At 41.5% G+C, this 26,834-nt stretch overlaps 1 protein-coding gene across 1 annotated transcript in view; it reads right to left on the bottom strand.

Moving 5' to 3' along the window:
• Window positions 1-525: 525 nt before the first annotated feature.
• The window catches only part of LOC129535967 (uncharacterized), a 126,958-nt gene continuing 100,649 nt past the window's right edge, over window positions 526-26,834 (bottom strand). Inside the window, exon 15 of the mRNA XM_088836980.1 lies at window positions 526-943. Within this exon, the coding sequence (XP_088693106.1) occupies window positions 797-943 (147 nt within the window). The 3' untranslated portion in view covers window positions 526-796. The remainder of the gene's footprint in view (window positions 944-26,834) is intronic.

Consider the following 26,834-nt stretch of genomic DNA (forward strand, 5'->3'; position numbering starts at 1 on the left):
CTTTTTTTAAAAGTAATTTCTTTGATAACTTTATGTATTTTATCATAATGAATTTTTGTGAACTGTTTTAAAAGATTTTACAAAATCCCAACAGTAGGTTTGTACATAGCTGTATTATTGTTGTTCCTCCTCCTAAGTCTAAGTCTCCAATAAAATCTGTACTTCTTTATATTTTGTACCTTTTTTATTCTGGTGTTTGTAACATGAATTAGAGAAAAGATAAAATTTCTTTTTCTGTTCCTTCTGTCTTTATTTTTCTATTGTACTTTTTTTTTCCCCAAATTTTTCCCCAAAAGACAGCGGTTGTCTAGGGAAGCCTTGGATTAATTAGTCTAAGTTTTGTTTGATCATTCAGGTGCCTCACATGATAATTTAACAGCACAAAAGCAGCAGATTAAGTTTAAAAACTCCATTTTAACCATTCTCTGTGACTGTCGGTCACTGGATACATTCTCGTCCTGTTACATTTGACTTACATGACCTCCCTTACAGAAATGGCATATTGAACTAATAAGGGAGTTTTGGTCCAGTGGATCATACTTTTCCTATGTAATGAATGGAAAGTTGGTTTTAACTTTCCTAAGCTTAGCCATAGTCTTGGGAACATTCATGGTAAGGTAATTCCACAGTGGCTCTGCAGACTGAATGCTGGTTAAAGAGAAAGTGATCTTTCTTGAACTGAACTTTTAAATAAATAAGCTACACCTTTGCAGAAAAGATTTGAGGCAAGGAAATTTTTCTCTTGCCTGAGATTTTTTAAATTAAAAGTGTAAAGATAAAGTAGATTGTATATAGTTTACCAGATCCTGAAGTCATTGGGTAGGAAATATCCCTTATGATAATCACTCCTTGTCTTCACAGTTTGCTTTTGAAGATCCTTAGCAGATGTGCCATAACCATTGAAAATAAAGTTGGCAAATAGTAATTTTCCCCGAATATACATCTGTAAAATTAATAAAACTCTTACAGAAAATGGCCATATGAAAATTAGTCCTATTTGTCCGAAGTAATGTCTTAGATGTGTCTGTACAAGAAAATATTAATTTTTATATACAAAATAATGTTAGGTAATAAACATGTTCTTAGAACCCAGATATGTTGTTTGAAGATTAAAAAAACAGGCTCAGTAGTTTTCTCACTCAGAGTCATACACATGAAGTGGCAGAACCAGTGTCCCTAACCAATTCTAAAAAGATAACCAGCCTTCATCATTATAGTAGGCTACCTGTGGATACATTTAATTTTACAGCTAACCTCTAGGATAAAGTAGAAAAACCTGAATTGGAAGTCAGCAGAGTTGGATTATGGACAAAGCTACTTTCTCAGTCTCAGACAAATCATTTAATCATAATGAGCCAGTTTTCTGAGTAAGAAAAAGACAGTTGCTCATGTGAATGTATGGCCAAAACCACCACAATATTGTAATTAGCTTCCAAATAAAATGAAAAAGAAAAAGACAGTTGTCATTTATGAATTGGACTAGACTTCCAGAATCCTCTTCTAGGATTAAGATTCTCAGATTGTCTCTTAAAGAGATACAGTTCCGCGATGTAAAACCATCTTTCTCTTCCAGGGTGCAAGAGAGCTAATATAGGCACAGGTGAGCATCTTGGAAATTATTCAATTTTTAGAGGCTAGGAAGGTTAAGAGGTGGCAGGGGAAGGAGATAGTTTTAAAACAATGTAGAATGGCAACCCACTCCAGTACTCTTGCCTGGAGAATCCCAGGGACGGGGGAGCCTGGCGGGCTGCCATCTATGGGGTCGCACAGAGTCGGACACGACTGAAGCAACTTAGCAGCAGCAGCTGGTTCCAACACAGAAAATAACCTACTAAGAACTAAATACCTTATTTTTAAAGCAGTCCAATACAAGTGCTTTAACAGGGGACTGTAAGAATTCAGAAGAGACAGCTGTTCTCTGATTACATGTTATTTCTTTCCTCTTAGCATGATCTTCAAATCATGAAGGGATGTCCTATTGCAAGGTTTGCTCAAGGAAGAGAATTACTAGGTTTTTATTTCATTTTAGGAACAAAAGAATCTCTCTTGTTTCCTGTCTGGGATCATCTATAAACACTTGCTGAAATGGAGCTTGGTGTGGTTCCTTGATCTGAAATGCATTTTTCTTTGACTATTCTTTAGCACCCATGCCTGGCTGTTAGTCATGAAGCTACTTATCTTGCCTGTACTTAGAAGATTAAACTATGATACATGATTAATGATAGCCAGTGACAAGGGTACTATGTTCAGTGTATGAATATTTCACAAGATCTGAAGAATTTAACAATGATAATCTCTTAAACATTGATATAAGCGTGACTTAGCTATTTTTTCCTACAAAGATAAATGTGAAACATTTGTATATTACAAAAAAAAATGTAGTTCAAGAAATTGATAAGTTGCAAATGTGCAGGATTTCATTGTTATTTGGGGCTTATAATCATCCATATAAGCCATCCCCTCTTAGGTTGAAATTGAGGCCTAGAAAAAAGGGGACAAAGCAGCAATCGTTTGTTCTTGCTGAAATAACTTAATCAAAATACAGAGAAATGTTAGACTAGGAAAAAAAAAAAAAAAACCTTAAGTTTGTGTGTGTCCAGAAGCCAGGGTATGACCAGACACAGTATTAAAATTTAAAATATTTTCTTACTGAAATCATGTTGAATTTGAGTTTCAGTTGAGCTTCAAAACCTGGAATAAATAATCCAGATGTTCTCAGCATTTTATCAAAGACTCCTGATGTTATCTTCCCCATGGGACCTATGCTTTGAAATTTTTTAAATCACATAATCTATATTCATTAAAACACCGTAGACTGGGACTTCCCAGAAGTCCAGTGGCTAAGACGCCGTACTTCTAATGCAGGGGGCTCAGATCTGATCACTGGTCAAGGAACTAAATCCCACCTGTCATAACTGAGGAGTTCCCAAGCCGCAACTAAAGATCCTGCATGCCGCAACAAAGATGGAAGAGCCCGAGTGCCTCAGCTAAGACCTGATGTAGCCAAATAAATACTTTTTAAAAAATACCCTGTAAGTTGCATACCCTCCCAAGTCCCTCCCTTTTATTTTTGCAACTAGCCAACGTTATAATGGCCATTTAATTAGAGTGTATGCTGCATGCTGGGTTTCCCAGGTGGCACTAATGGTAAAGAACCTGCCTGCCAATGCAGGAGATATAAGAGATGTGGGTCCAATCCCTGGGTCAGGAAGATCCCCTGGAGTAGGAAATGGCAACTTACTCTAGTATTCTTGCCTGGAGAATCCCATGGACAGAGGAGCCTGGTGGGCTATACAGTCCATGGGGTCGCAGAGTCGGACACAACTGAGCAACTTCACTTCAGGAAGCCATTGGAGGTTGTTGAGCATTAAAGTAACATGGCTTAGATTTTTGCAGACCTGTTGGCTATTGCAGTGATCTGTGTGAGGGATACTTGGTGGTGGTAGTGAAGGCGGTGAGGGGTGATCAAATTCTGGACCTATGTTGAAGGCAGAGCCAACAGGACTTGCTGCTGCAATGAATGTGCAGCGTAAGGAAGGGGAGGTCAGGCAACTTGTATGGTGTTCAGTCTGAGGAACTGGAGGGAGCGACAGAGTTGCCATTATTGAGAAGGAGCACCCAGTAAGGTTTGGGTAGAAACTGAACTGGTTTTGGATAGGCTACATATGAAATACTTATTAATCTTTAGGTGGAAATAGGAACAAGCAATTCAATATACGAGTTTAGGAGAGAGATCCAGACTAGGAGATGTCACAGTTTGGGATGTGGTTAAAGGTATGAATATAGGTCAGAGAATAGAGTCGGAACGCTGAGATCTTCGGGGTATCTGAAGCTGGAAATCAGGAGATAAAAAGGAAACTGCAAAGACTGAACGAGAGCAGTCAGATTTAGAGTGGTGTTCTGAAGCTGAATGAACAAAGTATTTTATAACAGAGGCCGTGATTAACATGTCAGTTCAGTCGCTCAGTCATCGACTCTTTGTGACCCCATGGACTGCAGCACTTCAGGCCTCTCTGTCCATCACCAACTCCTAGAGTTTACTCAACCTCATGTCCATCGAGTCAGTGATGCCATCCAACCATCTCATCCTCTGTCGTCCCCTTCTCTTCCCACCCTCAGTCTTTCCCAGCATCAGGATCTTTTCCAATGAGTCAGTTCTTCACATCAGGTGGCCAAAGTATTGGAGTTTCAGCTTCAACATCAGTCCTTCCAATGAATATTTAAGACTAATTTCCTTTAGGATGGACTGGTTGGATCTCCTTGCAGTCCAAGGGACTCTCAAGAGTCTCCTCCAACACCACAGTTCAAAAGCATCAATTCTTTAGTGCTCAGCTTTCTTTATAGTCCAACTCTCACATCCATACATGACTACTGGGAAAACTATAGCCTTGACTAGATGGACCTTTGTTGGCAAAGTAACATCTCTGCTTTTTAATATGCTGTCTCAGTTGGTCATAACTTTTCTTCCAAGGAGTAAGTGTCTTTTTAATTTCATGGCTGAAGTCACCATCTGCAGTGATTTTGGAGCCCCAAAAAAAGTCTCTCACTGTTTCCCCATCTATTAACATGTCAAATGCTGCTAAAAAGTCAAGAAAGGTGAAGCCATTTGTGTATCTTCAGAGCAATGCAGGAGACCTGGTTTTGATTCCTGGGCTGGGAAGATCCCCTGGAGAAGGCAAAGGCTACCCACTCCAGTATTCTGGCCTGAAGAATTCCATGGACTATATATATAGTCCATGGGGTCGCAAAAGATGGGACATGACTAAGTGACTTTTACACACAGAGCAATATCTGCTCAAATTCTTTGCTCATTTTTTAACTGGGCTATTGGTTTATTTTGTTGTTGAGTTTTAGGAGTTCTTTATATCATCTGGATATTAATCTTTTATCAGATATATGCTTTGCAAGTTTTTCCCCTTCTGTGAGTATGTTATCACTCTTTAATAGTGTCCCTTGACAACAAACATACTTAATTTTGATGTAGAAAAAAAATCTTGTTTTTCTTTTGTTGCTAAATCTCTTTTCAAGAAAGTCAATAATAACACCTGGTTCATAGGATTATTATGAGGATTAAATAAATTACTACATGTGAATACATATAAAAAGACTGGGACAATACTTACCATGTCAGAAGCATTCAATAAATACTAGCCATTATTCAGGCTAAGTTTAGTACAAAAACCATGGGTTAGAGGGATAGAATTATGTGACATGAAAGCCACAGGAGCAGAGTCTCAAGACCATGATCAGCAATGTAAAATGATGCAGAGATATCAAATAAGATCCCACAAACTTAGACTTGACACCAACAAGGTAAGACAGCGGTAAGACAGAGTTAGATGCCAAATTATACTGGACAGAAAAATAAATGTTAGGCCCTTTTTTGTCCAGGGTCAAGTCTCCTGCTGTTTAAGCTCTTCTGGTGCTCCAAAACAAGAATAAACATGTGGGGGTTTGCTAAGGTACAAATCTGACTCGGTCTGGAGTCAGAACAACTAGGTTAGAGTCTCTGGTCTCCTACCGCTCCATGCCTGTGCTTACTTCCAGAGTTCCAGTTTCCTCACACTTCGAGGACAATTATTCCTGTTACGAGGTCAACGAGGGGTTTAAGTGAAAAGTAAACATAATGGTAAGTCATTAATTAATATTGTCATAATAAATGGTTCTAGCTCCTCTTATTCTAACTTTCTAACATTCAGCAATTCCCCCTGCGTGCCAGATCTTTTGTAGTGGGGTATTCCCACCTCTCAGATAATTGACTTACAGGCTTACAATGGTAATTAAGATGAGATTAATACACATCTAGGGGCTTCCCAGGTGGCACTAGTGGTAAAGAACTCGTCTGCAAATACAGGAGATGTAAGAGACACATGTTCGATCCCTGGGTCAGGAAGATCCCCTGGAGGAGGACATGGTGACTCACTCCAGTATTCTTGCCTGGAGAATCCCCATGGACAGAGGAGCCGGGTGGGCTACAGTCCATAGGTCACAAAGACTTGGACAGGACTGAAGCAACTTCATTCACACACACGCAATACACATCAGATGCTTATGACAATTTGGGATGCTATTGTATTCTAGTGGGAAACTTTTGTCTGAGTTTCAGTGGTGACTATCTTCAGGTCTGCTTCCTGAGCCACTGCATTCCTCATGGCTGTGATGTTCACCAATTTAATTCATCTTCAACTGTTGCCATAAAAAGCAAGTGCTTAAAATATTACCATTGAATAGATCAGTGGATCTTTTTGTTCACATTGTTTTGGTTGTAGACATGAGAATTCATTTAACTGAGTTGTGAGTACACTGCAGAAGTTTGTTTGAGGATTTAATCTGCTGTTCAGTTAACGGAACATGGGGCTCCTACTGAGTTCCTACAGGTACCTAAGCAAAGATGTTTTCAGCAGAGTAACGGCCCAGGCCTGCTCACCCTCACCCTTGTGAGCCACATTTCAGGGCAGGATACAAGTCACATTTATTTTCTCTGGTTTGCACCTTGTGTGGCTTCTTTTATTCTTTTTTTAAAGTTTATATTTCTTTTTATTATATATCCCAAGATACCTTAGGAATGAATACATTTTCAAAACATAATAAGAATAAATTCTATAAAGAATACTTGAATAACCTTGCAAGGAAATCCAAATGAACTATAACTTTATAATATTTTGTTTGTTAATGATGGATGGTTACAAATGGAAAGAATTTTTAATTCAGTACATACTTATTGGGGGCTTCCCTGGTGGCTCAGCGGTAAAGAATTCGCCTGCAATGCAGGAGATGTAAGAGACTCCAGTTCACCTCCTCAGTCGGGAAGATCCCCTGGTGGAGGGCGTGTCAACCCACTCCAGCATTCTTGCCTGGAGAATGCCATGGACAGAGGAGCTTAGTGGGCTGCAGTCGATAGGGTCACAAAGAGTCAGAAACGACTGAATCGACCTAGCATGCACACACGCACGTACTTACTGACTGATTTTCTTTGTGTTAGACACAAAAATCACCCTATGAGATATTCCCATTTTATAAATGAAAAGCATGGCTCTCGAATAAGTTAAATATCTACCCCAAGAGTCCAAGCCTCCTCGCAAGAAAAAACAATGCACTAGGTTCTCTGAAAAGGCTCTTTGACTTCAAATTAGATGTTTGTGTTTTGTCACTTTTCTCTTGTTTTCCTGCGTAGGTCACCACATACAAGGACACACATTCACACAAGCACATGCATGTGTGTGCACACACACACACACACACAGGAATCCTAATTACCATTCCAGACAGCACAGTCCCCTGTGTTCACATTAGTTTAATCACAGGATTCCTAAAAGAAGTCAATTAAATGGGCAATTAATTCCTCTGTGCACTGTTCACTCATATATTAAAACTCTTAATCTAATTTCTCTATTGTCCCCCAAATCACTGTCCTCAATGTTTAAATTCCTTATTAATTGTGGAGTTGATGTGAGAATCTTTTTGCAAGAGCACTTTGTAAACTGAAAAGATATTCTATTATCTAGTTGTGGGATCCAGTCTGTTCAGTTTTATTTGGTGGTGAGAGGTCAAGTGTTTATCCATTGTTCCAGGAAATGAATGAGTGGAACTCAAACCACGCAAACAGTCTCTGATTTGCCCTCTCAAGCTAAATATATTAGCCTTGTGGTGACCAAATATTGACTAAATGAAAGCAAAGACATTCTAACTGCCCACTAAAGACCTTTCCAATTAACCTTAGTGAAATATCCCAAGATACATCCAGACAGCTACTCTTTCTGTTAAGCAAAGACTAGAAAAAGGATACGTGTTAGGAGAGTAAATCAGTTCAGTTCAGTCGCTCAGTCGTGTCTGACTCTGCGATCCCATGGACTGCAGCACTACAGACCTCCCTGTCCATCACCAACTCCCAGAGTTCACTCAAACTCATGTCCATCAAGTCGGTGATGCCATCCAACCATCTCATCCTCCATCCACCCCTTCTCCCCACTTCAACCTTTCCCAGCATCACGGTCTTTCCAATGAGTCAATTCTTCACGTTAGGAGGCCAAACTATTGGAGTTTCAGTTTCAGCATCAGTCCTTCCAGTGAATATTTAGGACTGATTTCCTTTAGGATGGACTGGTTGGATCTCCTTGCAGTCCAAAGGACTCTCAAGAGTCTCCTTCAACAACACAGTTCAAAAGCATCAATTCTTTAGTGCTCAGCTTTCCTTATAGTCCAACTCTCACACCCATACATGGCTACTGGAAAAATCATAGCTTTGACTAGATGGACCTTTGTTGGCAAAGTAATGTCTCTGCTTTTTAATATGCTATCTAGGTTGGTCGTAACTTTTCTTCCAAGGAGCAAGCATCTTTCAATTTCATGGCTGCAGTCATCATCTGCAGTAATTTGGAGCCCCCCAAAATAAAGTCTGTCACTGTTTCCATTGCTTCCCCATCTATTTGCCATGAAGTGATGGAACCAGATGCCATGATCTTAGTTTTCTGAATGTTGAGTTTTAAGCCAACTTTTTCACTCTCCTCTTTCACTTTCATCAAGAGGCGCTTTAGTTCTTCACTTTCTGCTGTAAGTGTGGTGTCATCTGCGTATCTGAGATTATTGATATTTCTCCAGGCAGTCATGGTTCCAGCTTCTGCTTCATCCAGCCGAGCATTTCTCATGATTTACTCTGCAGATAAGTTAAATAAGCAGGGTGATAACATACAGCCTTGACATACTCCTTTCCCAATTAAGAACCAGTCTGTTGTTCCATGTCCAGTTCTAACTGTTGCTTCCTGAACTGCATACAGATTTCTCAGGAGGCCGGTCAGGTGGTCTGGTGTTCCCATCTCTTTAAGAATTTTCCACAGTTTGTTGTGATCCACACAGTCAAAGGCTTTGGCATAGTGAATAAAGCAGAACTAGATGTTTCTCTGGAACTCTCTTGCTTTTTTGATGATCCATCAGATGTTGGCAATTTGATCTCTGGTTCCTCTGCCTTTTCTAAATCCACCTGGAACATCTGGAAGTTCATGATTCATGTACTGTTGAAGCCTGGCTTGGAGAATTTTGAGCATAACTTTACTAGCATGTGAGATGAGTGCAACTGTGCAGTAGTTTGAGCATTCTTTGGCATTGCCTTTCTTTGGGATTGGAATGAAAACTGACCTTTTCCAGTCCTGTGGCCACTGCTGAGTTTTCCAAATTTGCTGGCATATTGACTGCAACACTTTCACAGCATCATCTTTCAGGATTTGAAATAGCTCAACTGGAATTCCATCACCTCCACTAGCTTTGTTCATAGTGATGCTTCCTAAGGCCCACTTGACTTCACATTCCAGGATGTCTGGCTCTAGGTGAGTGATCACACCATCACAGTTATCTGAGTCATTAATATCTTTTTTGTACAGTTCTTCTGTGTATTCTTATCACCTCGTCTTAATATCTCCTGCTTCTGTTAGGTCCATACCATTTCTGTCCTTTATCAAGCTCATCTTTGCATGAAATGTTCCCTTGGTATCTCTAATTTTCTTGAAGAGATCTCTAGTCTTTCCCATTCTATTGTTTCCCTCTATTTCTTTGCATTGATCACTGAGGAAGGTTTTCTTATCTCTCCTTGCTGTTCTTTGGAACTCTGCATTCAGATGGGTATATCTTTCCTTTTTTCCTTTGCCTTTCACTTTTCTTCTCTTCACAGCTATTTGTAAGGCCTCCTCAGACAGCCATTAGGCTTTTTGCATTTCTTTTCCTTGGGGATGGTCCCCTGCCTCCTGTACAGTGTCACGAACATCCATCCACAATTCCTTAGGCACTCTGTCTGTCAAGATCTAATCCCTTGACTGTATTTCTCACTTCCACTGTATAATCGTAAGGGATTTGATTTAGGTCATACCTGAATGATCTAGTGGTTTTCCCTACTTTCTTCAATTTAAGTCTCAATTTGGCAATAAGGAGTTCATGATCTGAGCCACAGTCAGCTCCTGGTCTTGTTTTTGCTGACTATATAGAGCTTCTCCATCTTTGGCTGCAAAGAATATAATCAATCTAATTTCGGTGTTGACCATCTGGTGATGTCCATGTGTAGAGTCTTCTCTTGTGTTGTTGTAGAGGGTGTTTGCTATGACCAGTGCGTTCTCTTGGCAAAACTCTGTTAGTCTTTGACCTGCTTCATTTTGTACTCCAAGGCCAAATTTGCCAGTTTCTCCAGGTGTTTCTTGACACCCTACTACATTGACTTTGACTACATTCCAGTCCCCTATAATGAAAAGGACACCTTTTTTGGGGTGTTAATTCTAGAAGTTCTTATAGGTCTTCATAGAACAGTTAAACTTCAGCTTCTTCAGCACTACTGGTTTGGGCATAGACTTGGATTACTGTGATATTGAATGGTTTGCCTTGGAAACGAACAGAGATCATTCTGTCGTTTTTGAGATCACATCCAATTACTGCATTTCAGACTCTTTTGTTGACTATGATGGCTACTCCATTTCTTCTAAGGGATTCTTGCCCACAATAGTAGATATAATGGTCATCTGAATTATATTCACCCATACCAGTCCATTTTAGTTCACTGATTCCTAAGAGGTCGACGTTCACTCTTGCCATCTCCTGTTTGACCACTTCCAACTTGCCTTGATTCATGGATCTAACATTCCAACTTCCTATGCAATATTACGGTGGCTGCATGGCACTGGAGCGACTGTTAGAAGATACCCCACATCCAAGGTCAAGGGAGACGCCCCAGCAATATGGTAGGAGGGGAAAAAAATCACATCTAGAATCAAACCCCATACCTGCCAGATGCCTAGGGGGCTCAAACAAACCTTTTAAGCATCAGGACCCAGAGACCCCACAGAGACTGAGACAGAACTGTGTTTGTCTCCTTCAGAGGTACAGGTCAGCAGTGGACTGCTGCAAGGGCAGGGGCTCTGGGTGCAGGAGACCTGGGTATGGCACAAGCCCTTATAGAGGAGGTTGCCATTAACCCCTCCATAGAGCCACCAGAATTTACACAGGACTGGGGAAACAGACTCTTGGAGGGCACAAACAGAACCTTGTGCACCAGGACCCAGGAGAAAGGAGCAGTGACCCCACAAGAGACTGACCCAGACTTGCCTTTGAGTGTCCAGGAGTCTCCAGTGGAGGCATGGGTCACTGGTGGCCTGCTGCAGGGTCGGGGGCACTGAGTGTAGCAGTACATGCGTGGGATCTTTCGAGGGAGGTCACCATTATCTTCATTACCTCCACCATAGTTTGGCCCCAGGTAAATAACAGGGAGGGAACACAGCCCCACCCATCACCAGAAAGTTGGATTAAGGATTTACTGAGCCTGGCCCCACCCATCAGAACAAGACCCAGTTTCCCCCTCAGTCAGTTTCTCCCATCAGGAAGCTTCCATAAGGTTCTTATCTTCTCCATCAGAGGGCAGACAGACTGAAAACCACAATCACAGAAAACTAACCAATCTGATCACATGGACCACAGCCTTGTCTAACTCAGTGAAACTATGAGCCATGCCTTGTAGGGCCACCCAAGACGGACGGGTCATGGTGGAGAGGTCTGACAGAATGTGGTCCACTGGAGAAGGGAAGAGCAAACCACTTCAGTATTCTTGCCTTGAGACCATGAACAGTATGAAAAGGCAAAAAGATAGGACACTGAAAGATGAACTCCCCAGGTCGGTAGGTGCCCAATATGCTACTGGAGATCAGTGCAGAAATAAATCCAGAAAGAATGAAGAGACAGAGCCAAAGCAACAACAACACCCAGTTGTGGATGTGACTGTTGATGGAAGCGAAGTCTGATGCTATAAAGAGCAATATTGCATAGGAACCTGGAATGTTAAGTCCATGAATGAAGGCAAATTGGAAGTGGTCAAACAGGAGATGGCAAGAGTGAACATCGACATTTTAGGAGAGTAAATAGAGACCTCAAAAATACTCTCTCCCAGAAAAAAGTCTCATTTACGGAAAAACAAAGAGGAGACAATTTTGCACTCTACCTAGCCATACATTATATCCCAATGCAGTCAACAGACACTTCCTATTCCCCATTTTGAACTATGAGTTAAGATGCCTGGGTTCAAACCTCAGGTCCTCCCCTTAGCTGGGTGATCTCCTCAAAGGCTCATAGAAACAGCAATATCATCTCATAGAATAGTTGTCAGGAGTCATGATATTAGCTATGTGAAAAGGTATACTTCTCAGCAGATATTCTTTTCCTTTGGGTCTCAAATTTTATCTTTTCCTTGGGAAATTCCAGCCTTGTAGAAAAGCCTGGGGCCTTGCTAAGGGCTGGGACAAAGGCTTGGTTGATAAGTGAAAGAGACAAAGCAAAGTAAAAATGGGTTTGCCCTTCCTGTAGGAAGGACTGGTGAGTATTCATTCACCCAGTCAAAAAGTACTTATTGCAGTCCACTATTTTTCTAGGCATTCTCCTAGGCACTGGGATGTAGGAATAAACAAACAACATGAAGCCCCTACCTTCAGTGGGCATACTGAAGGTAAACCAGTAGTTGCATAAGATGTCAATGAACAGAACGGGGTAAGGAACAGAGAGCAGCCCTTGTGTAGAGCAGAGAGGGAGGGCCACCGAGGGGGACATCTGTCCAGAGCTGTGATTGTGTGTAAGGGAATAGACTAGTGAACTGAATGGAAAGCAGCCAGCACAGAGTGCCACGGGTAAAGGCTCCCACGGGGAGCGGCCAGGAGGCCGGAGTGGCAGGAGCTGAGTAGGCGAGCAGAAGAAGGCAGCCAGGGGCAGATTACGTGACGTCTTGGGTCCATGGAAAGGACCGGGGCTCAGTAACCCATTTGAGGGTTCCAAGCAGGAGAATGCTGTCAGCTGATTGAAGTTTTATGAAGATCACCCTGGTCGCTATGTAGAGCACAGACAGTAGGCCGGGCAAGAGCAGAAGCAGATAAATCAAAGAGGAAGATGCCTGGGAGGTGGTGAGATGGTGAACACAGTAGGATTCTGGATATATTAGCAAGGAAGGGGCTACAGGATTAGCAGTTGGATTGCAAGTAGGATGTGAAAAAAGAGAAGTCAAAATTGAATTCAGTAGTTTTGGTCTGACTAAAGGGGGCGAGGGCCAGTGCTTGATATGAAGAAGATACAGGGAGGAGCAGATATGGGAGAAAGTGAAGAGTTCTATTTGGAAAAGTTGAGTCAAGATACCGATTTATCAAACATCTGAGGAAAATACTGAAGTGAGTTGGAATTAAAAGGAACCTCGGGTTCAAGGGAAACATCGCACTAATGTGGGGTTTTTTGAAAGCCATGGCACTGGAGGAGAGTATCTAGAGCAAGCACCGATGGGAAAGAAAACAGACCTGAGATGATCTACTCTTCCTAGAGGGTGAGTGACACAACTGACTCTTAACCCTGGTTGTATGTGAAAGTCACTCACGGGTCTATTTAAAAAAATAGATACTCAGGGAATTCTCTGGTGGCCCAGGGGATAGGACTCTGTGCTTTCATTGCCGAGGGCCCAGGTTTGACCCCTGGCTGGGGAACTAGAATCCCACAAGATGTGTGGTGCGGCCAAGAAAAATGAAAAAGATACTCAGAATAAGACAAACTAGTGAGTATAACAAAAAAGAAACAGACTCACAGATACAGAGAACAAGCCAGTAATTCCCAGTGAGGAGAGGGAAAGGAGGATGAGCAAAATAGGAGTAACAGATTACGAGGTACAAACTACTATGTGTAAAATAAGCTACAAGGGTATATTATACAACACAGGGAATACAGCCAATATTTTATAGTAACTATAAACAAAATATAACCTTTAAAGATTGAGAATCACTATGCTGTACACCAGAAACATATAATACTGTACATTAACCATGGTGGTGGTGGTTTAGTCACTAAGTCATGTCCGACTCTTGCAACCCCATGGACTGCAGCCTGCCAGGCTCCTCTGTCCATGGGATTCTCCAGGCAAGAATACTGTAGTGGGTTGCCATTGCCTTCTCCAGGGGATCTGCCCGACCCAGGAATCGAACCTGGGTCTCCTGCACTGCAGGCAGATTCTTTACCGACTGAGCTACAAGGGAAGCCCCATGTTACTCATAACTCAATAAAAATAATTAAAGATACTCAGGGTCCATATGAATCTACTGAATGAAAATCTCTAGAAGGTGACACTTACCTTTCTTAAAGAGGCCATGAGTGGGCAGCCAGGTTTGAGGACTATTGACCCAGGAAAAACTAGGGCAAAGAAAGTGGGAAAGGCTATAGTTCAGGTAAGACTGAAAAAAAATAAACCAGAAGCTCAACAAAGAACCCATTAAACCCTTCAATTCTACACACACACTCACACACACACACCCCATCCCCACCACCACTTCCTCTATCACCATTACTGTGTGTCAGTTCAGTTCAGTTCAGTCGCTCAGTCGTGTCCGACTCTCCGCGACCCCATGAATCACAGCACGCCAGGCCTCCCTGTCCATCACCAACTCCCAGAGTACACTCAAACTCATGTCCACAGAGTCGGTGATGCCATCCAGCCATCTCATTCTCCGTCGTCCCCTTCTCCTCCCGCCCCCAACCTTTCCCAGCATCAGAGTCTTTTCCAGTGAGTCAACTCGTCGCATGAGGTGGCCAAAGTATTGGAGTTTCAGCTTCAGCATCAGTCCCTCCAATGAACATCCAGGATTGATCTCCTCTAGAATGGACTGGTTGGATCTCCTTGCAGTATAAGGGACTCTCAAGAGTCTTCTCCAACACCACAGTTCAAAAGCATCGATTCTTCGGCGATCAGCTTTCTTCACAGTCCAACTCTCACATCCATACATGACCACGGGAAAAACCATTGCCTTGACTAGACGGACCTTGGTCGGCAAAGTAATGTCTCTGCTTTTTAATATACTATCAAGGTTGGTCATAACTTTCCTTCCAAGGAGCAAGCGTCTTTTAATTTCATGGCTGCAATCAGCATCTGCAGTGATTTTGGAGCCCAAAAAAACAAAGTCTGACACTGTTTCCACTGTTTTTCCATCTATTTCCCATGAAGTGATGGGACCAGATGCCATGATCTTTGTTTTCTGAATGTTGAGCTTCAAGCCAACCTTTTCACTCTCCTCTTTCACTTTCATCAAGAGGCTTTTGAGTTCCTCTTCACTTTCTGCCATAAGGGTAGTGTCATCTGCATATCTGAGGTTATTGATATTTCTCCCAGCAATCTTGATTCCAGCTTGTGCTTCTTCCAGCCCAGCGTTCCTCATGATGTACTCTGCATATAAGTTAAATAAGCAAGGTGTACTAGTCGCTTAATTGTGTCCAACACTTTGCTACCCCATGGATGGTATCCTGCCAGGTTCCTCTGCTCATGGAATTCTCCAGGCAAGAATACTGGAGTGGGTTGCCATTTCCTTCTCCAGGGGATCTTCCTTACCCAGGAATCGAACCCAGGTCTCCTGCATTGCAGGAAGATTCTTTACCATCTGAGCTATATGCAAGTCTTAAGTTCTACACATCAAAATAATAATGATAACATACACAATATTTTGTGTTTTATCAAGCTTTTGTACACATTTTCTCATTTGAACACATTCTCACATCAACCCTGGAAGAAACAGGTGAAGACTGCATTTACTTCTATTAAATCTAGCTTTACACTCAGGTCCTATTCGTATGATAATTCAGTTAATCCTCATGACATCCCCATAGTGGAGGTGGTGATTTTCTCCCCAGTTTACAGATGAGGAAACTGAGGCAAGCCACAAAAAGAAGTGGCAGATCTCAGATTCAAATTCAAGTTTCTGACCCTAAGCCTTATGCTCTTATTTCATCAAATATAAAAAAGTAATCACTACTCTCTTCATTTTTTTAAAAAGTGACTACTAAACTAGGGTAGCTTTTTTTTTTGGCTGTCCTGGATCTTTGTTGCTGCGTAGGCTTTTCTCTGGTAGCAGTGAGAGGGGGTTACAGTCTCTAGTTGTGGTGCATGGGCCAAGTCGTTCTGCGGCGTATGGGATCTTCCCGGACCAGGGACAAAACCCATGTCTCCTGCACTGGCTGGTGGATCCTTTACCACTGAGCCACCAGGAAAGCCCTAGAGTAGCTTTTATAGCTCAGAATCATTCGTCTTATCAGAAATGATAAAAATAGCAGTGTACTGGGAATTCCTGATTCTGAAGTAATTAATGTGATAGCAATGTCAACCAGATTTCCACAGTTCCTTGGTAGGTACTGGTTTTGCTCCCAGAATTTTTAATAAGAAAAGTTTTTTCTTAGAGATGCAGGTATAAAATATGTAAGCTCCTCAAATAGTTCTCTAAAATTAGAATCTAAAAATGGAACAAGAGGGTAATTGATTGCCCCTCACATCCAAGTCAGGCTGGTAGGATTTGGTGGAGGAAGTTATAAATTTTATACACATTAAGAGAGAAGTTTCATTTCCCTTCTATCTGTGATTATTCATCCCCTTCTAAAGCATGATTTTTTTCCCTAAGGTTCAGCATTACAAAATCTGTTTCTTACTAGTAAGTTTGATCACTAGTGTTGATAACCATATGCCCTCCTTATTTGCATATAGTCTTAGGAGAATTTATGAATGTGGCTTTATATAATGAGCCCTCCTAGTCAGGAAAAATCTTTAGTTCCTTAGAGTCAAATTAGACATACCCAAACTAACTGCTTACAGAAATTTTGTTGGTTTTCACTGTACGAGATTCACATCCTTAGAATTAACATTACAGATTTCAAAGCCGTGTCTTAAGGTTCCAGACTTGAAAAGAAAACAATAAAAAATCCAGTGCCGCTATACAGCACAGAGAACTATATTCGATAGCTTGTAATAACCTATAATGAAAAATAATTTGAATATATGTACGTATAACTGAATCAATTTGCTGTACACCGGAAACTAACATAGCATTGTAAATCAACTATACTTCAATAAAAAAAATAACACCATTGTACTGGCACAAAAATAGACACATGGATCAGTGGAACAGAAGAGAAAGCCCATGAATAAACCCATGCTTCTATGGGAAGTTAATCTATGACAAAGGAGACAAAAATATACAATGGGGAAAAGATAGCCTCTTCAGTAAACGATGTTCAGAAAACTGAACAGCTACATGCAAAAGAATGAAACTGGACTACTCTTTCACACCACGCACAAAAACAAATTCAAAATGGATTAAAGACTTAAATATAAGACCTGAAACCAGAAAGGTAGAAAAATACATAGGCAGTATTTTTTGGATATGTCTCCTAAGGCAAAGAAAACAAAAGCAAAAACAAGTAAGTGGGATTACATCAAACTAAAAAGCTTTTGTACAAGGAGGGAAATTATTAACAATATGAAAAGCCACCTACTAAATGGGAGAAGATATTTGCAAACAATATATGCAATAAGTGGTTAATGTCCAAAATATATACAAAGAACTCATATAAGTCAACATAAATAAAAAGCCCAAAACCCAGTATTAAAATGGGCAGAGTATCTGAAGAGACATTCTTCCAAAGAAGATATGCAGATGGCCAACAGATACATGAAAAGATGCTCAACATTACTATTCATCAGGGAAATACAAATTAAAATCACAGTGAGAAATCACCTCACACCTGTCAGAATGGCTATTATAAAAAATATATATATACTTCCCAGGTGGTCCAGTAGTTAAGAAAGTGTTCAAGTGGGGTTCAAGATGGGGAACACATGTACACCCGGGGTGGATTTCCTGGGTGTTCATTTGAAGGACTGATGCTAAAGCTGAAACTCCAATACTTTGGCCACCTCATGCGACAAGTTGACTCACTGGAAAAGAGTCTGATGCTAGGAGGGATTGGGGGCGGGAGGAGAAGGGGACGACAGAGAATGAGATGGCTGGATGGCATCACCGACTCGATGGACATGAGTTTGAGTGAACTCCGGGAGTTGGTGATGGACAGGGAGGCCTGGCAGGCTGTGATTCATGGGGTCGCAAAGAGTCGGACATGACTGAGTGACTGAACTGAACTGGTGGCAAAACCAATACAATATTGTATAGTATGTAGCCTCTAATTAAAATACAATTTAAAAAATTAAAAAAAAAAAAAAAGAAAGTGTTCTCCCAATGCAGGGGGCCCAGGTTTGAACCCTCGTCAGGGAACTAGATCCCAGATGCCACAACTGAGAGTTCCCATGCTGCAACTAAAGATCCCTCATGCTGCAATGATGATGCAATATCCCACATGCCGCAGCCAAATAAATAAATATTTTTAAAATCCAAATAACCAGTGTTGGCTAGGATGTGGAGATAAGGGGACCGTCTTGTACCGATGGTGGGAATGAAAAAATTATTGCAGCCATCATGGAAAATCAGTAGGGAGGTTCTTTTAAAAATTAAAAATAGAACTACCATATGATTCAGTAATTCCATTACTAGCTATTTATCTGAAGAAAATGAAAACACTAATTCAAAAAGATATATGCACCCCTATGTTCACTGCAGCATTATCTATAATGAGCCAAGATATGGAAGCAACCTAAGGACCTATCAGGAGATGAATAAATAAGAAGATGTGGTATGTATACACAATGACTATTCAGTTCAGTTCAGTTCAGTTCAGTTGCTCAGTCGTGTCCGACTCTCCGCGACCCCATGAATCACAGCACACCAGGCCTCCCTGTCCATCACCAACTCCCGGAGTTCACTCAAACTCATGTCCATCGAGTCGGTGATGCCATCCAGCCATCTCACTCTCTGTCGTCCCCTTCTCCTCCCTAGCATCAACCTTTCCTAGCATCAGAGTCTTTTCCAGTGAGTCAACTCGTCGCATGAGGTGGCCAAAGTATTGGAGTTTCAGCTTTAGCATCAGTCCTTCAAATGAACACCCAGGATTGATCTCCTTTAGAATGGACTGGTTGGATCTCCTTGCAGTACTCAGCCATAAAAAAGGAAATCCTGCCATTTGTGACAACATGGGTGAACCTAGAGGGTATTATGCTGAGTGAAAGAAGTCAGAGAAGGACAAATACTGTACAATTTCATTTACATGTGGAATCTAAAACAGAAAACAAATGAACACACACAGAAAAACAGTTATAGACACAGAGAATAAACAGGTCGTTGCCAGAGGGGAGGAGCTGGGGGGAGGGTTGAAATAGGTAAGAGAGATTTAAGATGTACAAAATTCTAGTTGCAAAATAAATGAGTCATGGGTATGAAATGTACAATGTGGGAAATATTGTCAAACACTGTGTAATATCTTTGAATGGCAACATATTGTAACTAGACTTATCTTGATCATTTTGAAATGTATAGAAATATTGAATTACTATATTCTACAACAGGAACTAACGGTGTCGAAGGTCAATTATACTCCAAAAACAAACTCATAGAAAACGAGATCAGATTTGTGGTAACCAGACATGGTGGGTAAGGAGAGGGGCAACTGGAGGAAGCACAAACTTCATCAGGCAGAAAGTACAAACTTCCAGTCATAAGTACCAGGGATGGAGTGTACAATATGATAAATGCAATTAACACAGCTCTGTGTTATACATGAAAGTTGTTAAGATTGTAAATCCTGAGTTCTCACTTCAAGAAAAAGTATTTTTTTCTTTTGGTATTTCTTTAATTTTGTATCTACATGAGATGATGGATGTTCATTAAACTTATTATGATAATCATTCCATGATGTATATAAGTCAATCCATTATGCTCCACACCTTAAACTTCAACAGCTGTTGTTTAGTCTCTCAGTCATGTCTGACCCTTTTGGTGACCCCATGGACTGTAGCCTGCGAGGCTCCTCTGTCCATGGGATTTCCCAGGCAGAATACTGGAGTGGGTTGCCATTTCTTCCTCCAGGGGATCTTTCCGACCCAGAGATCGAACCTGTGTCTCCTGCATTGGCAGGCGGATTCTTTACCATTGAGCCACCAGGGAAGCCCTAAATTTTAACAGTGCTGTGTGTCAATCATATCTAAATAAAACTGGAAGGAAACAAATTCCATATTTATAATTGCCTAATTATTAGTTGATTTTCTTCAGACTGTCTAATTCTTTCCTTAAACTCGATGCAGTAATTTTTTTTCCTTAGAGGAGAAGTAGGAGTCCATAACAATCAGTCAGTTCAGTCACTCAGTCATGTCCAGATCTTTGCGACCCCATGAACTGCAGCATGCCAGGCCTCCCTGTCCATCACCAACTCCCAGAGTTCACCCAGACTCATGTCCATTGAGTCGGTGATGCCATCCAGCCATCTCATCCTCTGTTGTCCCCTTCTCCTCCTGCCCTCAATCTTTCCCAGCATCAGGGTCTTCTCAAATGAGTCGATTCTTCACATCAGATGGCCAAAGGATTGGAGTTTCAGCTTCAACATCAGTCCTTCCAATGAACAACCAGGATTGATCTCCTTTAAGATGGACTGGTTGGATCTCCTTGCAGTCCAAGGGACTCTCAAGAGTCTCCTCCAACACCACAGTTCAAAAGCAGCAATTCTTCAAGCTCAGCTTTCTTTATAGTTCAACTCTCAAATCCATACATGACTACTGGAAAAACCATAGCCTTGACTAGATGGGCCTTTGTTAGCAAAGTAACGTCTCTGCTTTTTAATATGCTGTCTAGGTTGGTCGTAACTTCCTTCATAACAATAGCTGTAAGTAGTTTTGACTCTGTGGTCCATTTTTTATGCTCTTACTGGTAAGGTATGAAGACTGAAGCTGCTATTTAGCTTTCAACCATATTATGTTTACACAACTTCTCCCTACATTAATACTTCTAGCCATTCTCTGTGTTATCAGGTAGGAAAAACTGGTTAAAAAGGAATTTACTTAGAAGCACAAATAGCAACTTGATTTTCAATGCTTTCCCCACTAAGAGTCATAATGGAAGAGTCCCCCAGTCTTCCCAACCAGATGTGTTATAGAAAGGAAGCAGATTTTCAAAACCATTGAACTCCCAACAGATTCACTTTTTCACTCTGGAATGTAGATATGTACATATTAAGGCCTTGTCAAAACTAGAGCTCATAGCTACTTATATGATTTTCAATAACACTTTCCAGGTTAGTAGACATGTGATATGAGCTAGGTCAGGGCTTCCCTGATAGCTCCTGCAATGCAGGAGACACAGAAGACTTGGGTTCGATCTATGGATTGGGAGGATGGCAAATATTCTTGCCTAAAAAATCCCATGGACAGAGGAGCCTGGTGGACTGGAGCCCAAAGGGTCCCAAAGAGTTGGACATGACTGAGCAATTAAGCACGCACAAGCACGGTTAGTTAGATCAATCAGACTTCATCTGGATATCCTGGACTGCACACAAAGTCAAAGTGTTAGTTGCTCTGTTAGTTCTGTTAGATCCATACCATTTCTGTCCTTTATTGTGCCCATCTTTGCATGAAATGTTCCCTTGGTATCTCTAACTTTCTTAAAGAGAGCTCTAGTATTTAGATGCTAGAGTGGATAACCATTCCCTTCTCTAAAGGATCTTCCTGACCCAGGGATTACAGTCAGGTCTCCAGCATTGCAGGCAGGTTCTTCACCATCTCAGTCACCAGGGAAACCCCAGGCTGCACACAAAGTGCAGACATACTAAGGTGGATGAGGCTGAAAGCTGATGCTCCCAGTGAGAGTGCACTGGAAGGAAGGTCCAGAGTGGGTACTGCTCTGGCTCCTTTCTCTCCTGGGGTCTTCTTAATGAGCTGGGGTCTTAATAATGACCTGGTGAAGTCTGACTTTGACTCTGTGAATTGCCCTAATCCTTCAAAAACGACTCCCACATTTAAGTTAGTTGGTTTCTGTTGCTTAGAACCACAGATCCTTAACTGATTGAGAAACCAAACATAGGCCTCAACACCCATAAAATAAAGTACAAAACTAGAAGGAAGAGTATCAGTTTCTTTCAAGGGCACTACCTCTTTATTGTTATTCTATATATTTGTGATTAGAAAGTATGTTTAGAAATTCAAAAAGGTAGGAAGCCTTTGAGCTTTGGTGCAAAATAATTCATTCAGAACATTTGCTGGCTGAATCAAACAGGTTTCTAGTTTGTGTGCTATTTGTAAAGTTCTGCATGCAAATCAATTTATATCTTTCTTAGCAAAAATAATTTTCATGACTTTTAATTTTGATCTCTGACTATATCCTTCTTGGCATTTTTTGAAGGTGGCACTAAGGAAGAGGTCCTTTTCCCCCAACTTTTAAAATATTTTTGAGATATAATTAACATTGTATCTCCATTTTAAATTGTGATTGAGTATTTTTCATGTATTCACAAGGTTGTGTAACCATCACGACTGTTTTCAGAACATTCTCATCCCTAGAGAAACCCCCTACCCACTAGGAATCGTTTCCCATTTTCTCCTCACCCAGCCTCTGGAAACCAGTTTTCTACTTTCTGTCTCATGGATAGATCTTTCTGGACAGTTCATATACATGGAATCATATAATATGTAGCCTTTTGTGTCTGGATTCTTTTTCTTAAGCCTAATGTTTTCAAAGTTCTTCCAAGAGATCTTCTTTGAGCATAGCTTTTAATCAGGTTGTCTCATCAAATACAAAATATATCTCAACAAAAATACATATGTATATACATAATATATATACATATAATCATAATGTATATACATATGTATCTACCTGCATCTACCTACATATACATTTTTATATATAGGAATCTACCTGGGACCCTTTTTCCTTTCAGATCTCATAAGGGCTCATGCTTTTTCACTCTAATGACTTGAGGATATGAAAGAAAGGAGGGAAGGAACTAATTCTTACAGGAAACACTAAAACAAAAAGCAGGACTTCTTAAGCGGCAATGTGGGGTCGCCCTTTTCTTTCTTTTTTTTTTTTTTTACCCTTTTTTGTTGCCCTTCTTTCTTTCTATCCCTCTTTTTCCTGTCTTACTTTATTTTTATAAGAGCATTGGTCACTCCCCAATATAATACACATCATTGTCTCTTGCCCCACCAGAATCCTTGTTCCAGAAGAAGGGGAAATTTTTGTCTCTTTGTTAATGACTATATCCCTGGTGTCAAGGCCAGTGTCTGGTGCATAGTAGGGACTCATATTTTGGGGAAGGAAAGAATGAAGGAGGTTTAGTGTGAGATGAGACTCTTTAGGTGGAGAGAAGGCACGTGACCAAGCAGCCCTGCTCCCTTCTCTGGAGGTTTCCTAGGACAGTAGGCATTATCAGGGCACCAACTTGCTGGCCATGGGGACTCCATTCTCCCTTCAATCTTCTGACTCCAGGCAGAGTCCCCTTCTCCAGATCCCCAGCCTCCTTCCTATGGCCCTTTCAGATTGTCTCAATAGCCACCTAAAAGTTCTTCCCACTCACAGTCTTGTCTCTCTTCAATTCATCAACGGTATTGGGTCAATTGTGATCTTCCTAAACCATGGATGTATAATAGTGTCACTCCCTGTTAAAAATACTTCAGTGCTCCTCATTGTTCTTACAAATCAAGTTCCTGCTTCTCTGCCTCCCCTTCCTCCTCCTTCCCTTCACGGCTCACGAGGCCTTATATTATTTATAATTTCATCTTTTGCAACTCTTCTCATGCCTTCTTAATCTTATACTTCATGATCCAAATGGATTTTGTCTTTGGACTTGTTTCTGAAGTACCTAGAACACCTCCAATGGAGAGGCTCCAACTCTTGGATGAGAAGTCGGGACTGGTGATGGAGATTTAGGTGTCACTAGGCAATGGCAAGCCACTCCAGTACTATTGCCTACAAAATCCCATGGATGGAGGAGCCTGGTAGGCTGCAGTCCGTGGGGTCGCTACTAGTCAGACACGACTGAGCGACTTCACTTTCACTTTTCACTTTCACACATTGGAGAAGGAAATGGCAACCCACTCCAGTGTTCTTGCCAGGAGAATCCCAGGGACGGGGGAGCCTGGTGGGCTTCTGTCTATGGGGTCACACAGAGTCAGACACGACTGAAGTGACTTAGCAGCAGCAGCAGCCTACAGAAGTCGGACATGACTGAGCGCCTTCACTTTCACTTTTCACTTTCATGCATTGGAGAAGGAAATGGCAACCCACTCCAGTGCTCTTGCCTGGAGAATCCCAGGGACGGGGGAGCCTGGTGGGCTGCCGTCTATGGGGTCGCACAGAGTCGGACACAACTGAAGCAACTTAGCAGCAGCAGCAGCAGCAGCCTCCTAAAGAAAGAGTGAAATGTGGGAGAGGGTGAACATGTGGAGTTAGAGGACTTGTGGCAGAACCCTGAGGAGGGCCAGAATTCCAGCAACCTCAACCAGGAATGCGCTTTTAGGTATCTTGACTCCTTCATGATCCAGATCAAAAGATCTAGCTTTCCTGTTCGCAGTTCATCCTTCCCCTTTCTGGTTTTTAGTGAGGAGACAAAATTCTAAGGGCTATATGTTCTTTAATTTAGCACAGGCTACAAATTATCACTGAAGCGAGCCCCAGCAGTTCAACAACAAACCCAAGTATTTGACAAGACAAATACTCAGCAAGGCAGTACATCTTAGATGTAAGAAAAATGAGTATGCACACCCTAATTCCTCAGAGCAGGCAGTGGCACAGATCCCCAAGTGACCCCCATCTGTCCCCCCAGCCGAAGACTTGCAAGCAGCCTGACGTGATCGCAGCCCGCTTGGCCCTGATTGGTTCCGGTCACTGGCGGTGGTGCTCTCCCACTGCATCCAAGGCGACACGGGACTGAGGAAGGACCAACCAGACAGGTAGGGAGGGACTGGGACAGGGAGAGGGCCATTAATACCATCTTCACTCTTCACTTGCAGCGCTCTCCTATCAACTGGAAACCTGGGAGACATGTTATTTGGAACACGCAATCTATGGAATGTTGAGAGTCATATCAAAAAGGGGTTCTGCAGCTAAATGACAGAGAATTTGAACAAAATTAAGACTTCTTTAAAGGAAAAAAACTATGAATATTTACCCATGGCTGGCGCTAGTGGTAAAGAATCTGCCTGCCAATGCAGGAGACATAAGAGACACTGGTTCGATCCCTGGGTCAGGAAGATCCCCTGCAGGAGGGCATGGCAATCTACTCCAGTATTCTTGCCTGGAGAATCCCATGGCCAGAGGAGCCTGGTGGGCTACAGTCCATAGGGTCACACAGAGTCGGATACAACTGAAGTGACTGAGCACGTGCAAAACACCTACACCTTTTATCTGGACTTCTTTCTACAGACTGGTATTCTAATAAGCCTGACAACTCTAACACTTATTTCTGAAAATCATAGCAAATGTCAACTTGTCTCCATCACTTATCTGAGAGGATGTGTCTTTTCCACAAATGTTTGATCATCAGGTGGGACCTCAATAGAAATCCTGATATGACTTTGTCCTCAGAACATGCATTTTTCTGATGACTGTTTAGAGTTGGAAGAATACCTAATCCAGTCCCCCTTGATTTACAGATAATGAAACTGAGGAGTAAAAAGGTTATCTGTTAGAGGCAGAACCAGGGCTAGAATCAAGTTTTACTGCTTTTCCCATACTTATCCCCCTCCCCTCACTTTTCTGTTATTGTAGTGAAATGTGTGAAAGTGAAAGTGTTAGTCACAGTTATAAATTTTATATACATTAAGAGAGAAGTTTCACTTCCCTTCTATCTGTGGTTATTCATCCTCTTCTAAAGCATGGAGATAGCCATTCCTATCTGCAGGGGGTCTTCCCAACCCAGAAATCAAACCTGGGTCTCCTGCATTGCAGGCATATTCTTTACCATCTGAGCCACCAGAGAAGCCCCGTAGTACAAAATTTACTATTTTACCTACTTTTAAGTGTTCAACTCACTAGCATTAAGCACATTCACATAATTGTACAACCATCACCATTATCTACCTCCAGAATTTTTTCATCATCCCAAACTGAAACTCTGTACCCTTTAAATAGGAACTTTGCTTTTCCCTCAGCCTAGATCCCAGTAACCAATGTTCTATTTTCTGACTATGTATTTAACTGTTCTAGGTACCTCATAAGTGGAATCATACAGTATTTGTCCTTTTGTGTCTCACTTATTTTACCTAGCCTAATGTCCTTAAGTTTCATCCATCTTACAGCATGTATCAGAATTCCATTCCTTTTCAAGGCTGAACAATAATTCATTGTAGACATATACCACATTTTGTTTATCCCTTCATTTCTTGATGGACATTTGGGTTGTTTCCACCTTTTAGCTTTTGTGAACAATGCTGCTGTGAAGCAAATAACTGTCCTTGCTTTTAATTCTTTTAGATATATACCTAGAAGGAAAGTTGCTGGATCATATGATAATTGTTTGTTGAATGTTTTGAGAAAACACTATACTGTTTTCCACAATGTCGGCATCACTTTACATTCCCTCTCCTTGGTTTTTTCATATGCAGTAGAAAGACTATTGCATTGACAGTTGCCAATCCAACCCTAAGTGGCTCAGTGGTAAAGAATCTGCCCGTCAAAGCAGCAGTCATAGAAGACGGGTTCACAAACTCTGGGTCAGGTAGCTCCCCTGCAGTAGGAAATGGCAACCCACTCCAGTATTCTTGCCTGGAAAATCCCACAGACAGAGGAGCCTGGCGGACTACAGTCCATGGAGTCACAAAGAGTTGGACACGACTGAGCCCACACACACACACACGCCAACCTCAGGATTGATTTGCTGTGTAATCTCAGGTAAGCCACTCCACCACTCAAACTCATTTTGCCCAGTCTGAAACAGCCAAACCACATTTGGCTCTCTGACCCCACAGAACGTTACAAGAATTCAACAAAATGAGATAAAAAGACTGCTTTATAAACTAAAAGAAATGTTATTCAATGGAAGTTGTTATTAGCTGTTTGTGCTAAATTGGAGTCAAATCCAAAGTCAAAAGAGAAAACCATGAGGTATTAGGAAGGAAAGGGCTCATTAAAGAAATCTCATATCCAACAAAGACT

Source organism: Moschus berezovskii, chromosome 6 (genome assembly GCF_049115385.1).
Source record: "Moschus berezovskii isolate FMDL1 chromosome 6, NW_MosBer_1.0, whole genome shotgun sequence".
Taxonomy (NCBI): Eukaryota; Metazoa; Chordata; class Mammalia; order Artiodactyla; family Moschidae; genus Moschus; species Moschus berezovskii.